This window comes from Mustela nivalis (assembly GCF_964662115.1).
Source record: "Mustela nivalis genome assembly, chromosome: 1".
Lineage (NCBI taxonomy): Eukaryota > Metazoa > Chordata > Mammalia > Carnivora > Mustelidae > Mustela > Mustela nivalis.
Window position 1 is genome coordinate 180,042,200 of NC_139020.1, and position 17,350 is coordinate 180,059,549.

Genomic DNA, 17,350 nt, shown 5'->3' on the forward strand with positions numbered 1-17,350 from the left:
GAGCACTGGGCGAGAAGCCCAGAGTCACGGTCGAGGCTCTGGGGTTGGGGAGCACACATTATGTCCCCGATGCTCAGTGCCATCATCTATAAAATAATAGGTCGTATTTTCACTAAATTCCCTTTCAGATTGTAAAACTGTCTTTTATTCTCTGCTACTTGTGAATCAAAACCTAGCTTTTCCCTCATTATCAAGATGTTTTGGTCCACGGAGCTAACAAGCCAAGCACAAAAAAAAGATGTCCGACACAGAGCCTGAACCTAGTGACCTAGGGACTGGATTCGTAAAGCAGCTAAATTAGCCATGACGGTAGAGCACCAAGACTTGATGCTGTTTCCTGTCACCCTTGTGCATTCAGCCACATCACCTGATTCTCTTCTCTGCTCCTCTTTGTTTATCCCTGACAGTCATGGAAACCGACGGAGGATCCCATTACCTCTCTCTCAGGAGATCCCTCTCTCAAGTATTAGCTTGCCCAATCCCTATAAAGTTACCCCTGTTGCCATGGTTATAAGTAAAAGAAATCTTCCATCCTAGGACAGACAGCAGTTTCTAAAGAACGTTTGCATTTCGGGCATGAAATTCCAGAGTTCTGTGTATGTCTTCATTGAATTTCACCATACAAAATTGCTGAGAACCAGGCAAATAGTATTATTTTTGCTTGATCCATTGTTTGGTGAGCTCCCGGCACAACTCAGGTAACCTTGGCAATGGGTATTAGAATTCAAAATATGTTGCCTTGGGTTTCCAGAACAGTGGTTAGGAGGAAGGTGAGGTAGGGGCTGAGGTATATAAAAGAATGTAAGGCTTGTCCAAACCATGGATTCTCCTGTTTCCCTGGAACTAGAGTCCAGGAGGCCCCACCCCTCCAGCCCACCCTCCCCCTCCTCCACCAGAATTGCTTTGGGGCAACTTGCACAGGTGAAAAACAAACAAACCCACAGGTGAGTTGCATATTTGCCTCCCCGCTCTTCTGGAGCTGTCTGAGCCTGGTACTTTTCATGCTTCAGCTCCTTGTTTCAGCATTTTTAATATTTAATGACCCTTCTAAGGTAGAGAATTATTTGGCAGCATTCTTAAAGAGTTTCTGTCTGAGGCCTTTTCATCTGCCGAACTTCCATTTACTAAATTGAAAAGTTGGTGTCTCAGATACTGTCTGGATCACTCACCTAACATTCTGATGAGGCAGAGAGGGTCATGGGGGGTCAGAAGAGCTGGCAGTCATTTTCGATGCATTTTTTTGTAGCTTTCATTCTTCTAATATCGAAACAACCCATTTTTTTTTTTCTCTTCTGTAAGATTTTAAGACCAACTGGAGTTTTAAAGTTTGGGTGCAATTTCAAACTCGAAGTGTTCCTCTCCCTGTTACCTCCTCCCTCTTCCTGAGTTTTGTTTTTGGTTGTGTTTTTGTTTTTGTTTTTGTTTCCTTTGAGCCTAAGAAATTGAACCTTTGTAAAAATTTGTCTTGATCAATACCCATCTCACCTGTTGGATTAAATGCTTCAACATCTTTCACCAGATTCGAAAACCACTGTCTCTTGCCTCAAAGACAGAGGGCAATTGATTCGTAGAATCAACCTGTCTTCTCTTTGATTTTATAATCTGTTTCTAGAGATTAGAAGCAAGCTTTGAATTCCAAGGCTCTGGGCCTGTCAGTTTTTAAAGCAAAAAAAAAAAAAACTTTGGAGCAGATCCGTTGCCTCAGGTTTCAGAAGGGAAACTTAGATGTCACAGGATAAAATTCATTTGTTTTCATTTTGTGATATAAGGGAAACATAGATAATTATCACAGCTGGCATTGTAAAGCCCTGGGTTTTTGGTTTGTTTATTTTACTTTATGGCTTTTAGAAGAATTATTGTTACTAGTTTGTTTTGTTTTTTGAGAACCCCCATCAAATCACTGGGAAATGTGAGAGAAAAGCATAATCTTCTCAGAAATCCCCAATGAGCCAGCTGCTTCTGGGAACCTACCTAGTTCGCCTTTACTTTAAACTACTCATCGTTGATGCCTTTGGTATAACTATAAAAATTCCTCAGCCCGAATTCAACAGGTAGAAGGGAGAAATAAAGAATTCAGGGCAATTTCAAGGCTCATGAGTTCCATAATCTCAAAGACTCTGTACTTTTAAGTACTAATTATACAACACTTAAGCAAGGTTGTATGGAATTGTTCTAGTGTGTGTTAATGCTTACACAAAAGTATCTTTACGATTTTTTTAAAGATAAAATCCCTCTCTACCATTCATTGTGGTAATATATTATATGATGCGGTAATGGTATTAGCATATATGATCATATTTAACAAAATAAATGAAGGCATATGTGAATATTATTGCGGCAGTATTCCCTCCATGCATACTTATGCGTCGCTACGAGTGTACTGAGAAAGCATCCCTGTTTTCCAAAGCCCAGAATTCCTCTTTTTGGGGTAGGAGGGATCTTAAAGGATGAAAAAAATAAAATAATGGGTAAAATGATAGAGTTCATCAAACTTCAGCAAAATGGAACAGAATTTTGGTCTTCTCTAAGTATGTGATGTAGCTGATTCTTAATTCTTTACATTTTACCTCTAAATGTATAAATATTAATTCAACAATGTGTCACTGATGCAGAAATGAATTTAAATTTTTAATAATAGTTGCACTGTTTGTATACCAAAAAAAAAAAAAAGTGGTGACACTGGAAAAAAAAATCTCAGGAAAACACAGAACAAACCATCTAAGAAAATCTTCAGAGCTTAAAAATGAACCTGTAGGGATGAAACTTATGCATTGAGAGGTTGTCTGAATTTTCAGCCTCGAAGTCATTTGCGCTTTTCTAGAACACTGCTCTCTAAACAAAATTCCCCACAGCTAATTAAAATGTGCGTACACACACACACACACACACACACACACACGCTACGGCTTCCCCTGAACCCTGGATACGCCCCTCCACGCCCCCCTCCCTTTCCCCTATAATGGTATGCTCTGCGTTTGATTGTAAACTGGAGGTGCCAAGCTGTGACAGCTTCCCCAACTCCACAGCCATTTGCTACAACCTAGGGCAGCCTGTGTTCAGTGATGCTTTTCTTTTCCCCCGACAGGGGCAAATCGAAGCGGACAGTGAAACCATCTTCAAGTTAGCCGCGCTTGTGTTACAGGTAAGAATCCGGCCGGCTGCCTCTCGTCTGCGCCTTTCTGTTTGTTGTTTTGTGAACTGCCCACAACTCTGAAACTTTCGCATGGGGCCAGTGGCTGATAGATTTTTAAGCCAGCTGGTTGTTTGCCCGTGACAAACGTGAGTCGCCGTTTTCGATTTTAGCCTAATCTGCATGAGCTATAGTGTGATATTTTATGTTGCAAAGCAAGATGAAATTTGGACTACTCTGGGGAAAAGAATTTAGACTCTACTTCTGAAAAGGAGCTCTGGAATAGTTGAATTTGGGAAGCCGCGATTGTTACAACAGCTGTAATTTTCATTTAAATGAGGTAACTTTTGTATACATCTTCTTGAGGTCGAGTGTGAGAGCCCCTTAATGCTTAAAGACACTAGTAGCTGAGAAACAAAGCGTGTTCCTGTGCTTGTTTAAGAAGAGAAAACAAGTAGTGTGCGTTGATTCACCTATGTCCAGTTTAATAGGTCTGTGTCCAGACTAAAAAGTGTGCTGCTTGAATAGACAAGCATTTATCACGTGATCTTAGATCCCTAACAGAAGACATAATCATCTGTGCTTTTTCGGATATATTTGTCTCTTCTGTGAAGAATAAGAAGTATTTAATGGCTACTAATGCATCCTCTCACCAATGCCACATTCTTCTCTGTGGCCCTAGAGAAAGTTCCTCGTGGACACTCGTCAAAAAAAAAAAAAAACTCAGTCACTTTAAGAGGGAAACGTGACCGCAAGTGAAATTCATTTGCTTCATTAACATAAATACATATTGATCATCTATCTTTGTTTTTTTTTTATTTCAGGAAGCCAAAGGGGATTATGCCAGGTAATGGTTCCTTTTGTGATATTACTATGCAAAATAACCCTTGCAGAACCCTAGCTGAATGCCATTACTTTAAATAACAATGGATGCAAACTCAAAAGAAAGTAGATCTCAAGGCGGGAGACTGAGATCTCTTCCCTCTTTAAATAGGGACCCATTCTTTTTGTGAATGAATCCAGCAAGGAAGCTTTCTTAGAACTTTTCAAGCCAGAGTGACAGTGAATTGTAAACAGAAGCCCTTCCAAAGTTCTATTTTTCTGTTATCGGTTAGCGAGACGGAGAAATCCCTAAAGAGCTTTGGTAGCCGTGCTGACTTTTAAAAATTTATAAATAATCCTGTGTTGGAAGAGTTATAACATATGCACAAAAAGATAAACGATCAGCTGCTTAGTCAAGGGATTAATAGGGGATTTCTTTCTGCAGCTGCCCTGGAGGGGCCTCCCCCTTCAGACACTTGACCTAACCGTGGTATTGTTGCCACTGGGACACTTACTGGTTCTAACTGCCTAACTGGCCGCCTCATCAGAGTGGTTATGTTTGAATTCATGCTCTACCTGCTCCTTGCTGCCCTTTTAATGCAGTAGTTGGAGTCGTAGAAATAGAAATGGTTAAAAGGTGAAGGCAAGGCCTCCAATTAGAATCAGCCCACAGGCCAGTGACCCATTGAAAGCCTCACCTCCACCATGTTAATGTTCCACTCCTGGTAAACTTCGCCCGTAGATGATTTACAGATGACCTAGGACGCGTTCCCAGCGAAGGTTTTGAACAGGACGCTCCTTAACAGACCCGATCACCGAATAATGCCTTCTGTGCCTGCAAACATCCAGTCAGGGCGCACTCCTTCACCTCGGAAAGTCCACATCCTCTCACCTGCCCGTTCAGTTTGGCAGAATGACTGAGGAGCCCCCAGAACACCACGATCCGCTCACCACATCCATTAGCTTTGTTTTGTGCTGTGTTATTTTTTAAATTTTGTGTTTAAGTTAGGAAGTACGCTTTGAAGGAATCAAAAATCTATAAACACCAATTTTTTTTAAGTAAAAGAAAATGTTGGGATAAAAGGAGGCTAAATGAGTTTCTAGATCCTTGACATCCAGCTGCTGTGTTCTCTGCTCTTGGCTTTCTTGGAGAAGCCCTATTTCCTAGGAAGATCAGATATGCGAGGAATGTCATCATGTTGGGGGATGAGTCTGAAGTTGATTTATAAATGAGGGTTTGGGGGCCAAAAGCTCACTCTCTGCAGTGTGTGAACTGCTAACCCTTCCTTCCCCATTTCCTCCCCGCCAGCCATGTGATGGACACTCTCTAAGCCTCATAGCCTCATCAGGAAAATGGCTCCTACCCCTTAGATTAATGGGCATAGAGTGGAAGATCAAATGTATGTAAACATTGCCCAAGGCAGTTTCTGGTACACAGCAAGCTCTCCATACACTACAGCTAATACTATCAATTGTTCTAGTATCATCATTGCCCTCCTCGGTATCATCACCCTGTCCTGTCTCTTGGCAACCTCTGAAGAGACTGTTGGGATGAAGGTGGGTCTGAAGAAGCTGAGTAGTGTGTTAAGGGAAAAAAGCAGAAGAGAAAGGTTGATATCCCAGACCTTCTTTAGGGTAGATCTCTTGCTTATGACTGAAGGCTCTGAAGAGAAAGTCCTTGGGTAGTCCAGACTTTTTATCCCTAAGACTTCAGGGTTGTTGAGCTAGTCTGGCCAAGCCCAAACCAATACTCCTTTTTAACTTTGCCTTGAGCTTGGTGGTTTCCTGAGTGATGACTAGGCTGATTATTTGGAGCACACTTTTTGCAATTGTCTAAACCTCACTGAGTAGTAGAAGGAACTTAAGCCTGGCCGGGAAGAAACTAGCAATGTGACCTCTAAGTGAGCCATTTGTCCTTTCTGGGCCTCAGCCTCCTGGTCTGTGAATTGGGATTCATGAAAATAGCAACTCAATAGGGTGGTTTTCAGGAGAAGAATGATGTGGAATGACTTTGTAGGTTACCATTTGTTTTGCTAGCAAGCAAGAAGGAGCTGTGAGCTCTTGTCATTGGGTTTATAATGACGCAGAACTTTGATTCCTGGCTACCATCCACCCCCCCTCCCTGGGATGTGATCACCTCCTCTTATGAACAGGGAGAATATATGTTTCCTCCAGACTTCTGTTACAGAACTAATTTAAGAAAAATAAAATACTATGAGGCAACGTTGTGTATGGGTTAGAGCAAAGATACTAGAACCAGACAGCCTTGCTCAGATCCCAGTTCTGCTACTTATTACCTGTATAATCTTGAGCAGGTTATTTAAACTGCCCAAGCCCTCAACTTCTTCATCTGTAGAATGGAATTTACCTTAATAGTAAACATCCCATAGCATTGCTATGAACATTCAATGATTTAATATTTGCAAAGTGCTTTGAACAGTTGCTACAGTCCCCACTTTATTATTTCATCGTATTCGTGGAATGACTTACCACCTGCCTGACGTTTCAAATATGAGTTGTTTTCCAGTTTTTGCTGATACATAAATAATGCTGTGATGAACATCTCGATGTACTTGGGATTTGGTTGACGTGGGATTAAGCAGAGGAAAGTTCCTTAAAGAGGCAAAATACAAAGTGCTGAAGTGAAGTTTCCATATTCTTGATCCCACTACTTGAAAATTCTACGAAGTTCATAGCTTCATCCAGGAACACCCACCAAATGCCTAAAATGTGTCAGCCTCAGTAGAGGTACCGAAGAAGCCGAGAAACGTAGGCAAGGGCATTTCCTTCCAGGGAACTTGGCTTTCTATCTAGGATTACCTCCGTGGCTGTTCTGAATCCCACTTTTTTGTTGGCTTACACGCTGGTGGCTGCAGCCCTCGGCTTTTAAAACTTCATTGAGTTGACTCTCTGAGGTTTAAGCCTCAAAAAGTGTCCCCGAATACCTTCTAAGACCAGGGCAACCCGGCTTTCTCAATTAAAACAATGATTAAGACCTAGTTCCTAAGGCTGCTCTGGTCCACCCACTCCTTGGAAATATCTCCCTGTTTCTCAAATGTAGCATTTCGAAAGCTGAAGCCAGCAGCACCCCAGCCCCCAGAGCTTCCCTGACTCTCCCTGTACGACATCACCTTTTTCTCTTGGATCACCTCCGAGGTTTCCCCTTCTCTCTTTCACCCATCTCCTCTGTCAGTGAGCTCCTTTCTTTCCTTCTTTGTTTTCTTTTTTTTTTTTTTAAGATTTTATTTATTTATTTATTTATTTATTTGACAGAGAGAGATCACAAGCAGGCAGAGAGGCAGGCAGAGAGAGGGGGAAACAGACTCCCCGCTGAGCAGAGAGCCCGATGTGGGGCTTGATCCTAGGACCTTGACAACATGAGATCATGAAACCCTGAGACTATGACCTGAGCCGAAGGCAGAGGCTCAACCCTCTGAGCCACCCAGGTGCCCCTTTCCTTCTCTTTAGCAGACTTGCTTTCTCAGCCCTCATTTCCCTCCACACACCCCCACTAAGCGCTATGTGTGTATAGTTTGTGGGAGTGCTTTCGACGACATTATTTTCAAAGTCCACGCATGATTCCATGCAGTCCCCACCACAAAGGTTATCTCTGCCATTGAAAAATTAACAGATGGAAAATCAGGCCCAAAGAAACAATGCCACACAGTCAGTGAGCTTCCAGGTCTTTTCTGGTGCCATCCCTCACAACGACCTCCACAGAACCCCAGTTATCTTCCCAAGCCATTAAATGTGTTGGGTTTTGTTCCAGGCTCTCGTTGCACAGACCCACCGTCTCCAACACCCTAACCTGGCATCAAGGCTCTACGTAATCTGTATTATGTATTTTTATTTCCCATACTCTGCTATTTATACTCCTTAATATCTGTTCGTGCCTCTCTTCTCGGTTCTCCAGGAACTTGGTAGTATTTTCCCTTCATGGCTTTGCTCAAACTCTTCTTCCTGGAATGCCTCGAAAAACAGCAGTCCCCTCTCTCCTTACTTAGCTTCCTGCCCTGTTTCCTTAAGAGTATTTTAAGTGAACATTATCATAACCAGTAGGAAACCTTGCTCTCTAGAAGTTAATTAAAATAGTAGAGTGAGGACTTTCATTCTCTTTAAATAGTTGACAGTCTGAACTTCCAAGTTAGCCTTTAAGCTGCAAAGATAACAAGCTGCTTGGGTTACACAACACAGACAACGCAGAGAATTCCTGAAAGCTGACACAGCACGGAGGGAAGGCTTTATCACCGAGCTAGCTCCAAATGAGTTTGTAAAAGCAAGGCTGGGTTGGGTTTTTTTTTTTTTTCTCTTTTTCATTTTTCTTAAGATCCTGAAAGTTACCAAATAACCATGTGATTAGGACACTTCTGCTTATACAAAAAAGTGAGTGACGACAATTTACAATTCAGTGCCGGGTCAGAATGAGCATATACTGTCACCCAGCTTCGAATGGGAAGGAATAATTCACAACTTACAGCTGTGCTACAAAATGCAGCTTATTTCCCATGGGAAAGGACCTGGTGTGGCTGCCCTTAGAGTTGTTAATGAAGGGGGGTGGGGAAGCAAAGACTTTAAAGAACTTTCCCGCCTCGTTCCTCCCTCTCTAGAGCACTTGAAACTCTAAAATGTCCTTCCATTTCCAGAGCCTGTAAAATCAGTTACATTAATAAAAATAGCAGCTCCCATGGGCTTGGGGAGGCAGTAGTGACGACAGGCGCTTTTAGAATTTAACAGGGTTAAATCCAGATTTTTTTTTTAAGATTTTATTTATTTATTTATTTGACAGAGAGAGAGAGATCACAAGTAGGCAGAGAGACTGGTAGAGGCTCCCTGATGAGCAGGGAGCCCGATGTGGGGCTCGATCCCAGGACCCTGAGATCATGACCTGAGCCGAAGGCAGAGGTTTAACCCACTGAGCCACCCAGGTGTCCCTAAATCCAGGTTTTAGAATTTAGAATTTAACCTGGGTTCAAATCCAGGCCCAAGATGCTTGCTGCTTAACTCTGGCTAACTAACATCTCTGGAACCCTGTTTCTGGGTCTCAGTAAATAGGCATGGCACTGTTTCATGGTTCCTAAAATGCACCACCTTCACATCAACCCTGTGATGATAGGAGCTGTTAGTATCCCCATTTTACAGACAGAGAAACTGAGTTGCAGTGTGAGCAAGTGGCGTACTGTCTAAGTCGCAAGACTAGAGAGTGGCAGAATTAGGACTCCAAGCCTCATGCTCTTTACCGCTATGAGTCTCCTGATTGGTATTCCAACACAAATCCTTGCTAGCAGAATAAAGAAGACTGACTGGACAGAAGTTAAACCTTTCTGTCCCATTTCAAGCAAGGGCTTTAATGTATCAGCCAAAGGCTTTTGTGAAAAAAAGCTTGAGAAGTGGCTTTTCTTTCTCCCTGTGAAATGATTATTTTAAGGTTTGACCTAAAGATAGAAACAAATTCTTTAGCATATCAGTTCAGTGCATCAATATTTATTTTTCATGATGTAAATACATTTAATGATGTAAATACATCTAAGTGTTAGGTGATTTTACATGTTTTACAGACATTAACTCATTAATCATCTTCACCCTATGAACTTGGTATAATGTCCCTGCACTACAAGCGAGCTTAAGAAACTTTGTGTGGGCGGGGCGCCTGGGTGGCTCAGTGGGTTAAAGCGGTTAAAGCCTCTGCTTTCGGCTCAGTGGGTTAAAGCCTCTGCTTTCGGCCTCATGATGGTCCTGGGATCGAGTCCCGCATCGGGCTCTCTGCTTGGCGGGGAGCCTGCTTCCTCTCTCTCTCTGCCTGCCTCTGCCTACTTGTGATCTCTGTCTGTCAAATAAATTTTAAAAAATAAATTAATTAAAAAAATAAAGAAACTTTGTGTGGCATTATATTGAAATTACCCTATTATGGCTTAACGCTTCCCAATGACTTGGTCAAATATCAAGAGTTATGTTGAATAAACAAACAAGCTAACAACACAGGGGGATCCATGGACAATGGAGTGTGGGGAAATACCTGGTTAAGAGTTAAACAAAATTCAGGTTTTCTTTGTTAAGTTTCGGATCTGCTCTTGTACATAGCGAATCTCCTAGAAGACATGTCAACAGTATTTCCTGTGCTGGTTTTCCCCTGCGGTGTGAGCCTCTTGCCTGACAGTGTCCTCTGGAATTCACTTTGTAAAGTGTGGGTTTATTCATTTGCTGAGAACTGAGTATTAAAATGCTTTAAGGGGTGCCTGGGCGGCTCAGTGGGTTAAGCCTCTGCCTTCTGCTCAGGTTATGGTCTCAGGGACCTGGGATGGAGCCCCACATCATCAGGCTTTCTGCTCAGCAGGGAGCCTGCTTCCTCCTCTCTCTCTGCCAGTCTCTCTGCCTACTTGTGATCTCTCTCTGTGTCAAATAAGTAAATAAAATCTTTAAAAATAAAATAAAATGCCTTTAAAAGATAGGCAGTTGGGGGTTAAAAATAAAATAAAATGCCTTTAAAAGATAGGCAGTTTGGGGGTGTTTGCGTGGCTCAGACATTAAGCCTCTGCCTTCGGCTCAGGTCATGATCTCAGGGTCCTGGGATCGAGCCCCATGTTGGGCTCCTTGCTTGGTGGGAAGTCTGCTTCTCCCTCTCCCACTCCCCTGCTTGTGTTCCCTCTCTCATTGTTAAATAAATAAAATCTTCAAAAAAAAAAAAAATGTGGTGCCTGGGTGGCTCAGTCAGTTAAGCATCTGCCTTCAGCTCAGGTCATGATCTCAGAGTCCTAGGATTGAGCCCCACTTTGGGCTCCCTGCTCAGTAAGAAACCTGCTTCTCCCTCTTCCTCTGCCTGTTGCTCCCCTTACTTGGGCACACACATACTCTCCCTCTCTCTATCAAATAAATAAGCAAAATCTTTTTTAAAAACAAATAAGAGATAGGCAGTTTGGAGAAATCTGTTCTTTGTACTTTCTGTCAGATTCATTACTCCCCTGGATTTTAATTCCATTACCTTGTAGGCAGGGTGAACATTCATCAAGCTCTGAACTCTGAAGAGCTCTAAATTTGGAAAAAAATCATCCATCCCATACGATGGGCACTTTTTCATCTGTTCTAAACAGAGTGTTCGAGCTGGCTGGTATCATGCATTTGAACCCTGATTTTATAGCTGATGAACTAAGGAGTGACATATTCCATGACAGTTCAGGTAGACAAGACCAGACCTGCAGTCTGGGCGCCCCACCCATCTCAGATTCATCCCTGTAACTTGCACCTGAGTAGGCAGGCCTGTGTGGAACCCTGCTGTCCCTGCTGGAAGGCAGTGAGGGACAGCAGGCAGTGGACACTACCCTGGTAAGTGGTGTTATCAGTGCAGTGGCCCTGAGTCTAATATTAGTCACTTGAGGAGATAGTTGAAGAGTGAGAAAGCAGGAAGTGAACTCTGGATCATCAGTGCCCTTGGATGCCTGGCCTTTTTCTCATTGTTCAACCCTGCTCCTTTGCACAGATTAAATACCTAGAGTGTGCAAAGCGCTAGACCCAGCAAGGTCTATGACAGAGGCAGACTGTGTTTCCAGTCTCCTTTGTTGGAGACGCCAGGGGAAAGCATGGACTCTGGAGTTTGAGACAGTCTCCTGGTGGCGTGACCTTCAGCCTGTTTTAAGACATCTGAGTCTAAGGTCCCTTTTCTTTCTTTTTTTTTTTTTTTTTTTTAAGATTGATTGATTTATTTATTTATCAGAGAGAGAGGGAGAGAGAGCGAGCACAGGCAGACAGAATGGCAGGCAGAGGCAGAGGGAGAAGCAGGCTCCCCACTGAGCAAGGAACCCAATGCGGGACTCGATCCCAGGACGCTGGGATCATGACCTGAGCCGAAGGCAGCCGCTTAACCAACTGAGCCACCCAGGCATCCCTACGGTCCCTTTTCTTTAAGAGGTTTGTTTTAAGGTTACATTAGCATCACCCCTAACCTGAACCCTTTTAGGGTGTCTGGTACGGAGTGGAGATGTCAGAGTCCGTGGGAGTCAGCTTGCACTTTCCACTAAGTCCTATCTATTGTAGTGAGATACGGTTTTCGTTGTCTCTTTTTTTTTTCTTACCATCTTAGCAGTGATTAAGCGTGCCGTTGCGTGGCGGTCAACACATTCACATTGTGCAACCGTCACCACCATCCACCAACAAAACTTCTCATCTTGCAAAGCTGCAACTCCGTACCCCTTAAACACTCTCATGTCTCCACCCCTCCCCCAGCCTCTGGCAACCACCACTTCGCTTTCAGTCTTTGTGAATTTGTCTATTCTGGGCACCTCATGTAAGTGAAATCACGCGATATTTGTCTTTTTGTGACTGGCGTATTTTATGTAGCATAATGTCCTTGGGGTTCATCTATGTTGTACCATGCATCAAAATTTCTTTTATTTCAAGGCAGAATAATATTCCTGTGTATGTATAGATTATATTTGGTATATCTGCTTATCCGTGGATGGATACTTAGGTTACTTATACTTTTTGGTTCTTATGAACAATGCTGCTATGAATATGGGTATGCGATATCTCTTTGAGTCCCTGGTTTCAATTATTCTGGGAAGAGAGATGCATTTTCTAAAAAGATTCCCTGGCTTCTAGATGCTTAATTTTATTCCACATTCATTGGGATAAGGTGGGATGAGGGCACTGTAATATAAGACAAACCTCAGATTCTTGTTCTAAATCATAAGATCTTACCTGTCGAGATCAATGTTTAGAGTCTAATATTTGTATTGAAAATAGTGCTGCAGATGAATTTTTTATTGACAGGGAAAAATGATTACAATAAATTGGAAAAAGCAAAAGTATATATATTCTCCATTTTTTTTAAAGATTTTATTTATTTATTTGACAGAAATCACAAGTAGGCAGAGAGGCAGGCAGAGAGAGAAAGGGGGAAGCAGGCTCCCCGCTGAGCAGAGATCCCGATGTGGGGCTCGATCCCAGGACCCCGAGACCATGACTCGAGCCAAAGGCAGAGGCTTTAACCCACTGAGTCACCCTATATTCTCCATTTTTAAAAAAATGTGTGTCAGTATATTCAAACACAAAATGCTCATAAAACTGATAAGTTATAGCACAGTGCATTGTCTTTTGAAATTTTTGTTCATACAGCACATTGATTTCTAACATATATATAGACGTATATATTTTTTGTTTATTTATTTGTAATAGTTATGCACACATAGAACCATACAGCGTCCTGTTCAGAAAAAAATATTTACAGGGCGCCTGGGTGGCTCAGTTGGTTCAGCATCTGACTTGATTTCGGCTCAGTCACCATCTCAGGGTCATGGGATCGAGCCCCGAGTCTCGCTCTGGGCTCAGCACAGAATCTGCTTGAGAGTCTCTCCCTCCCTCTGCCCCTCCCCCCACTCACACATGCAAGTGCATACTTGCACTCTCTCTCTCAAGTAAATAAATGAATAAAATCTTTTAAAAAAATGAATAAAATATTTACAAAAGAATAACGTGGGAAGAATGGGACACCTGGGTGGCTCAGAGGGTTAAGCCTCTGCCTTCAGCTCAGATCATGATCCCAGAGTCCTGGGATCAAGCCCCGCATCGGGCTCTCTGCTCAGCCTGGAGACTGCTTCCCCCGCCCCTCTCTGCCTGCCTCTCTGCCTACTTACTGTCTCTCTCTGTGTTAAATAAATAAACATCTTTTTTAAAAAATGGAAAGGAATGAGACTGAGTAACCCACTCAAAGAAATGGATACAGATAAATATCATTAGAGGTTCTGATATTTTCTTTCTGTTCGCCCACATATCTTTCCAACAAAGAGACCATAAGCCAGTGGGTTCTGAAGTTCAACTGAGCTGAGTTTAGTTGCAGATTCTACTTCTCAAGGGTGAACAACCTTAGCGAAGTTACTCAACCTCTCTAAAGCCCAGGCTCTTATCTGAATAGGGATAATTACAGTTCTTTTGAAACCTTTTTCTGAGATATGATTGACATGTAAAATTAGTTTCCGATGCAGCCGTCAACGTAATGATGAGTTAATTGTATATACTGAACAGTGATCACCACAATAAGTCTAGTTAACCCCCGTCACTGTAGGTAGTTAGGAACTTTTTCTCTCTTGCGATGAAGACATTTAAGATCTCTCTTTGCAACTTTCCAATATGCAGTACAGTCTTACAGCACTTGGCGTGCTGCCTAGTTTAAGATAGGGGCAGAAAAAAATTAAGCTATTATTATGGTTGTCATGACTTACAACTGTCTCAGGATGGTGGGCGGAGAAATGTTTACAGTTTTCTTTCTTCACATGTCACTGTGTTTTTGTTTATCAACACCAAAAACACCATGTTTTTGTCAGAATTTTCTTTTTAGAGGTTATTTTGTATTTTTAAAAACAAACTCCAAGTTTAACACAGTGACTTAACACATCTTCCGCCCTGCATCCTTATTCAAAATGAAGGTAAGGTACGACTTGTTTGGAATAGTACCCACTTTGCCTAACGGAAACTTCCCAAACCAAGGCTTAAAGCTTTCCCTGCCACCCATGACAGGGGAGCAGGGGGCCCATGACTCCCCACAGCATGTGGGAGGGCCTGGCCAGGACCTGCTGGCACCCAAAACCTGTGTGTCAACAGGCTCATTCAGTGCTGGGCTCAGGTGCCTGAGGCTGGGCAGGCAGAAAGGAAGCATTTAAGACAATGGAAACCTACCAGGGAAAGGGCTGTGGGCAGGGCGGACTTTGTGGGTGTGTGACCGGTGCAGTCACACGGGAGGGCCCCACGCTTGGTTGGTGCTTTTTGGTCACCATTTTGAAATTGTTCTGAGCTTTTGACAAGGGACTCCACATTTTTATTTGTCACTGGGCCTTGCAAATTTTGTGGCTGGTTCTGACTGTTGAAAATTGTAAGGCATGCAGAAGGCCTGGATGTTGAATGGATTCTTAGAAGAAGGAGTTCTCTCGTAGGTGTCTAAGTAGGTGCTCCACTGAGAAGACCGAAACCATAAAGAACTCCACAAGCCAGCTTTTCTGTATATATCTCAGAACATCTTAGACCTTTGTGATTCCATTTTGCATGATCCCCCAGATCTGAGGGACGAAGAGTAACATAACTGCTACCTCATAGGGCTCAGTGAAAATGTACAAAAATAATGCTCTAAAGGGGTTAGACTAGTGCCTGGCACCTGGAGCACTCATTTCTGAAAGCTTCCCAGATATTCATGACCTTATTCCTTGTATCAATTCCAAGAGCTAGGTATGATTATTCTCATTTTATAGCTGAGGAAACTAAGGCCCAGAGAAGTGAAGTGACTTGCCTAAATCACACAGCTGGTAAGATGTGGAGCTGGGATTTGAACCCAGGCCTTCTGACGGCAGAGCTCATGCTCTCCACCATTGTGCCCGCCACTTTTACCATTATCTGCCAGGTGCCCGGCCCCCTTACGTTCTTTCTGTCACTTTGTCCTTAAACGGGGATGCTCATTCTACAGATGTGGGGACCGATACTGGCCACCAAGGTCCCTTATCTTCCACAAACAGAATTTGGATCTGAAACCTCCTTCTCCAAATTTCCGCTTTGCCCTTCCTTTGGATGACTTCTCAAAAGTGAAGCTAAAGGATGTTTAATGGTATCTGCTGGACAGGGCTGATAATGATATGCAGTCAGACCCTGGGGAGCTCCTGGACCCACAGGTCAGATGGCTGCATGGCGTGTTTCTGGCGACCACAACGTCACGTCCTGTGCAGAGCTCAGGCCCTGGCGTCATGCTGGGTTCTCAGGCCGGCAACATCCTGAGGGGCTGTGTGGGCTTCTACAAGTCTCACCTCTTTACTGCTCGGTTTTCCCACCTGTAAAGTGGGGGTGGTAATCCTATTTGTGGAAGAGGATTCTCGGGGGGATTGTGTTTACATGCTCAGTTGAGTGCCTCGTACATTGTTAGTATTTCGAACTGTAAAAGCTGTTTTGCTCCAGCTTTCAGAAAAGAAAGTATTGCCTGTGTTTGAAGAGAAACAAATGCTTTTGTTTCTTTTCATAGTTCTTAGCTGTTCACAGGGCTCATTCTCAGACTCTTATCGTGTTTGGACTTCGTTTGTTTTTAATTTTTTTCAAAATGCCAGCATCGTCTTGTTTGGACTTTAAAATGAGAAAAGGGGCTTCATCACCATTTTACAGAAAAGGCAGGCCTGGTTCCACCTGTTAAGAGCAAGGGCGGAATCAGGCTAGGAATCCTGGCCTCTGCGTTTCTTGGTTTCTAAGTATTTTGCATTTCAGAACACTTTGCTTTTCACACCTTAAAGACTTGATGCAAGTAAGCAAAAATAAAAGGCCCCAAGTTCCACCTGAATAGACCCTAGACAGCGACCAACCTCACAGTGAGGACCAGTCTTGTGCCAGAAGTGAACGGGGCCACCGTGCCATCGCTGATGCTTGGTACAAAAATGAAACTCAGCCTCGAGTGGGCTTTTCAGATGGTGGCTGGCTAAGACATCTGCGTATTTGGTGTTCAGTAGGAATAGAAAGTGGTGTGACATGAACTTCTCTCCCCAGAGTACAAGCCATTCAGGGTCTACCTAAGCTAAGAGATGGCATTTTAAGGGATGATCTCTGCATTCCTTCTGATACACATTTCAGCGCCCTTTGGTGTGGTTGAAGAAGCACTGAGTGCACAACGGAACACATGTTCAGTCTTATTATCTGTGTTCAAATGGCTGTTGTGGTCAATATAGTTGTTGTTTTTTTTTTTAAATAGAACTTCATTTATTTTTAAAGATTTTATTTATTTATTTATTTGAGAGAGGGAGATCACAAGCAGGCAGAAAGCAGGCAGAGAAAGAGGAGGAAGCAGGCTCCCTGCTGAGCAGAGTGTGGGGCTTGATCCCAGGACCCTGGGATCATGACCTGAGCCCTGAGCGGAACGCAGAGGCTTTAACCCACTGAGCCAGCCAGGCATGTGTGATCAGGAAGGACATACCGAGTCATACAGGCAGGAAGAAGGGAGAAAGCTTTGGGCCTTCAAGTTGACCATACATAATTTTCGCTTGTCTTGTAGGCAGTGTCCCAGGAGAGGAACAGATTTCTTTGACTTCACATTCTTTTATAGGAAGATAAGATCTATATTCTTCTTCTTCCATGTGCCCTTTATTTCTAACTCAAGGGTTGTATGACAGATCCTTTTTTTAAAAATTATAGTAGAATATACATAACATAAAATTTATCATCTTAACCATTTTTTAAGTGTGTGATTCAGAAATGGTCAGTATATTCTCATTGTTACACAACCGATCTCCAGAACTCTTCATTTTGCAAAACTGAAATGCTATGCCCATTAACGGTTCTCTCCCTTACCCCTGCCCCAGCAATCACCATTCTACTTTCTGTCCCTATGGATTCATAAAATATTTTTTATTTCACTATGTTTATGGAATTTCATGTTAATCTGCTTCTCAG

At 42.9% G+C, this 17,350-nt stretch overlaps 1 protein-coding gene across 8 annotated transcripts in view; it reads left to right on the forward strand.

The window, feature by feature from the left end:
• The window catches only part of FRMD4B (FERM domain containing 4B), a 323,042-nt gene that overhangs the window by 252,548 nt on the left and 53,144 nt on the right, over nucleotides 1-17,350 (forward strand). For all 8 annotated transcript variants that reach the window (XM_082691213.1, XM_082691212.1, XM_082691208.1 and 5 more), the window contains 2 exons: nucleotides 3,086-3,142; nucleotides 3,955-3,977. In XM_082691213.1, the coding sequence (XP_082547339.1) occupies nucleotides 3,086-3,142; nucleotides 3,955-3,977 (80 nt within the window). The remainder of the gene's footprint in view (nucleotides 1-3,085; nucleotides 3,143-3,954; nucleotides 3,978-17,350) is intronic.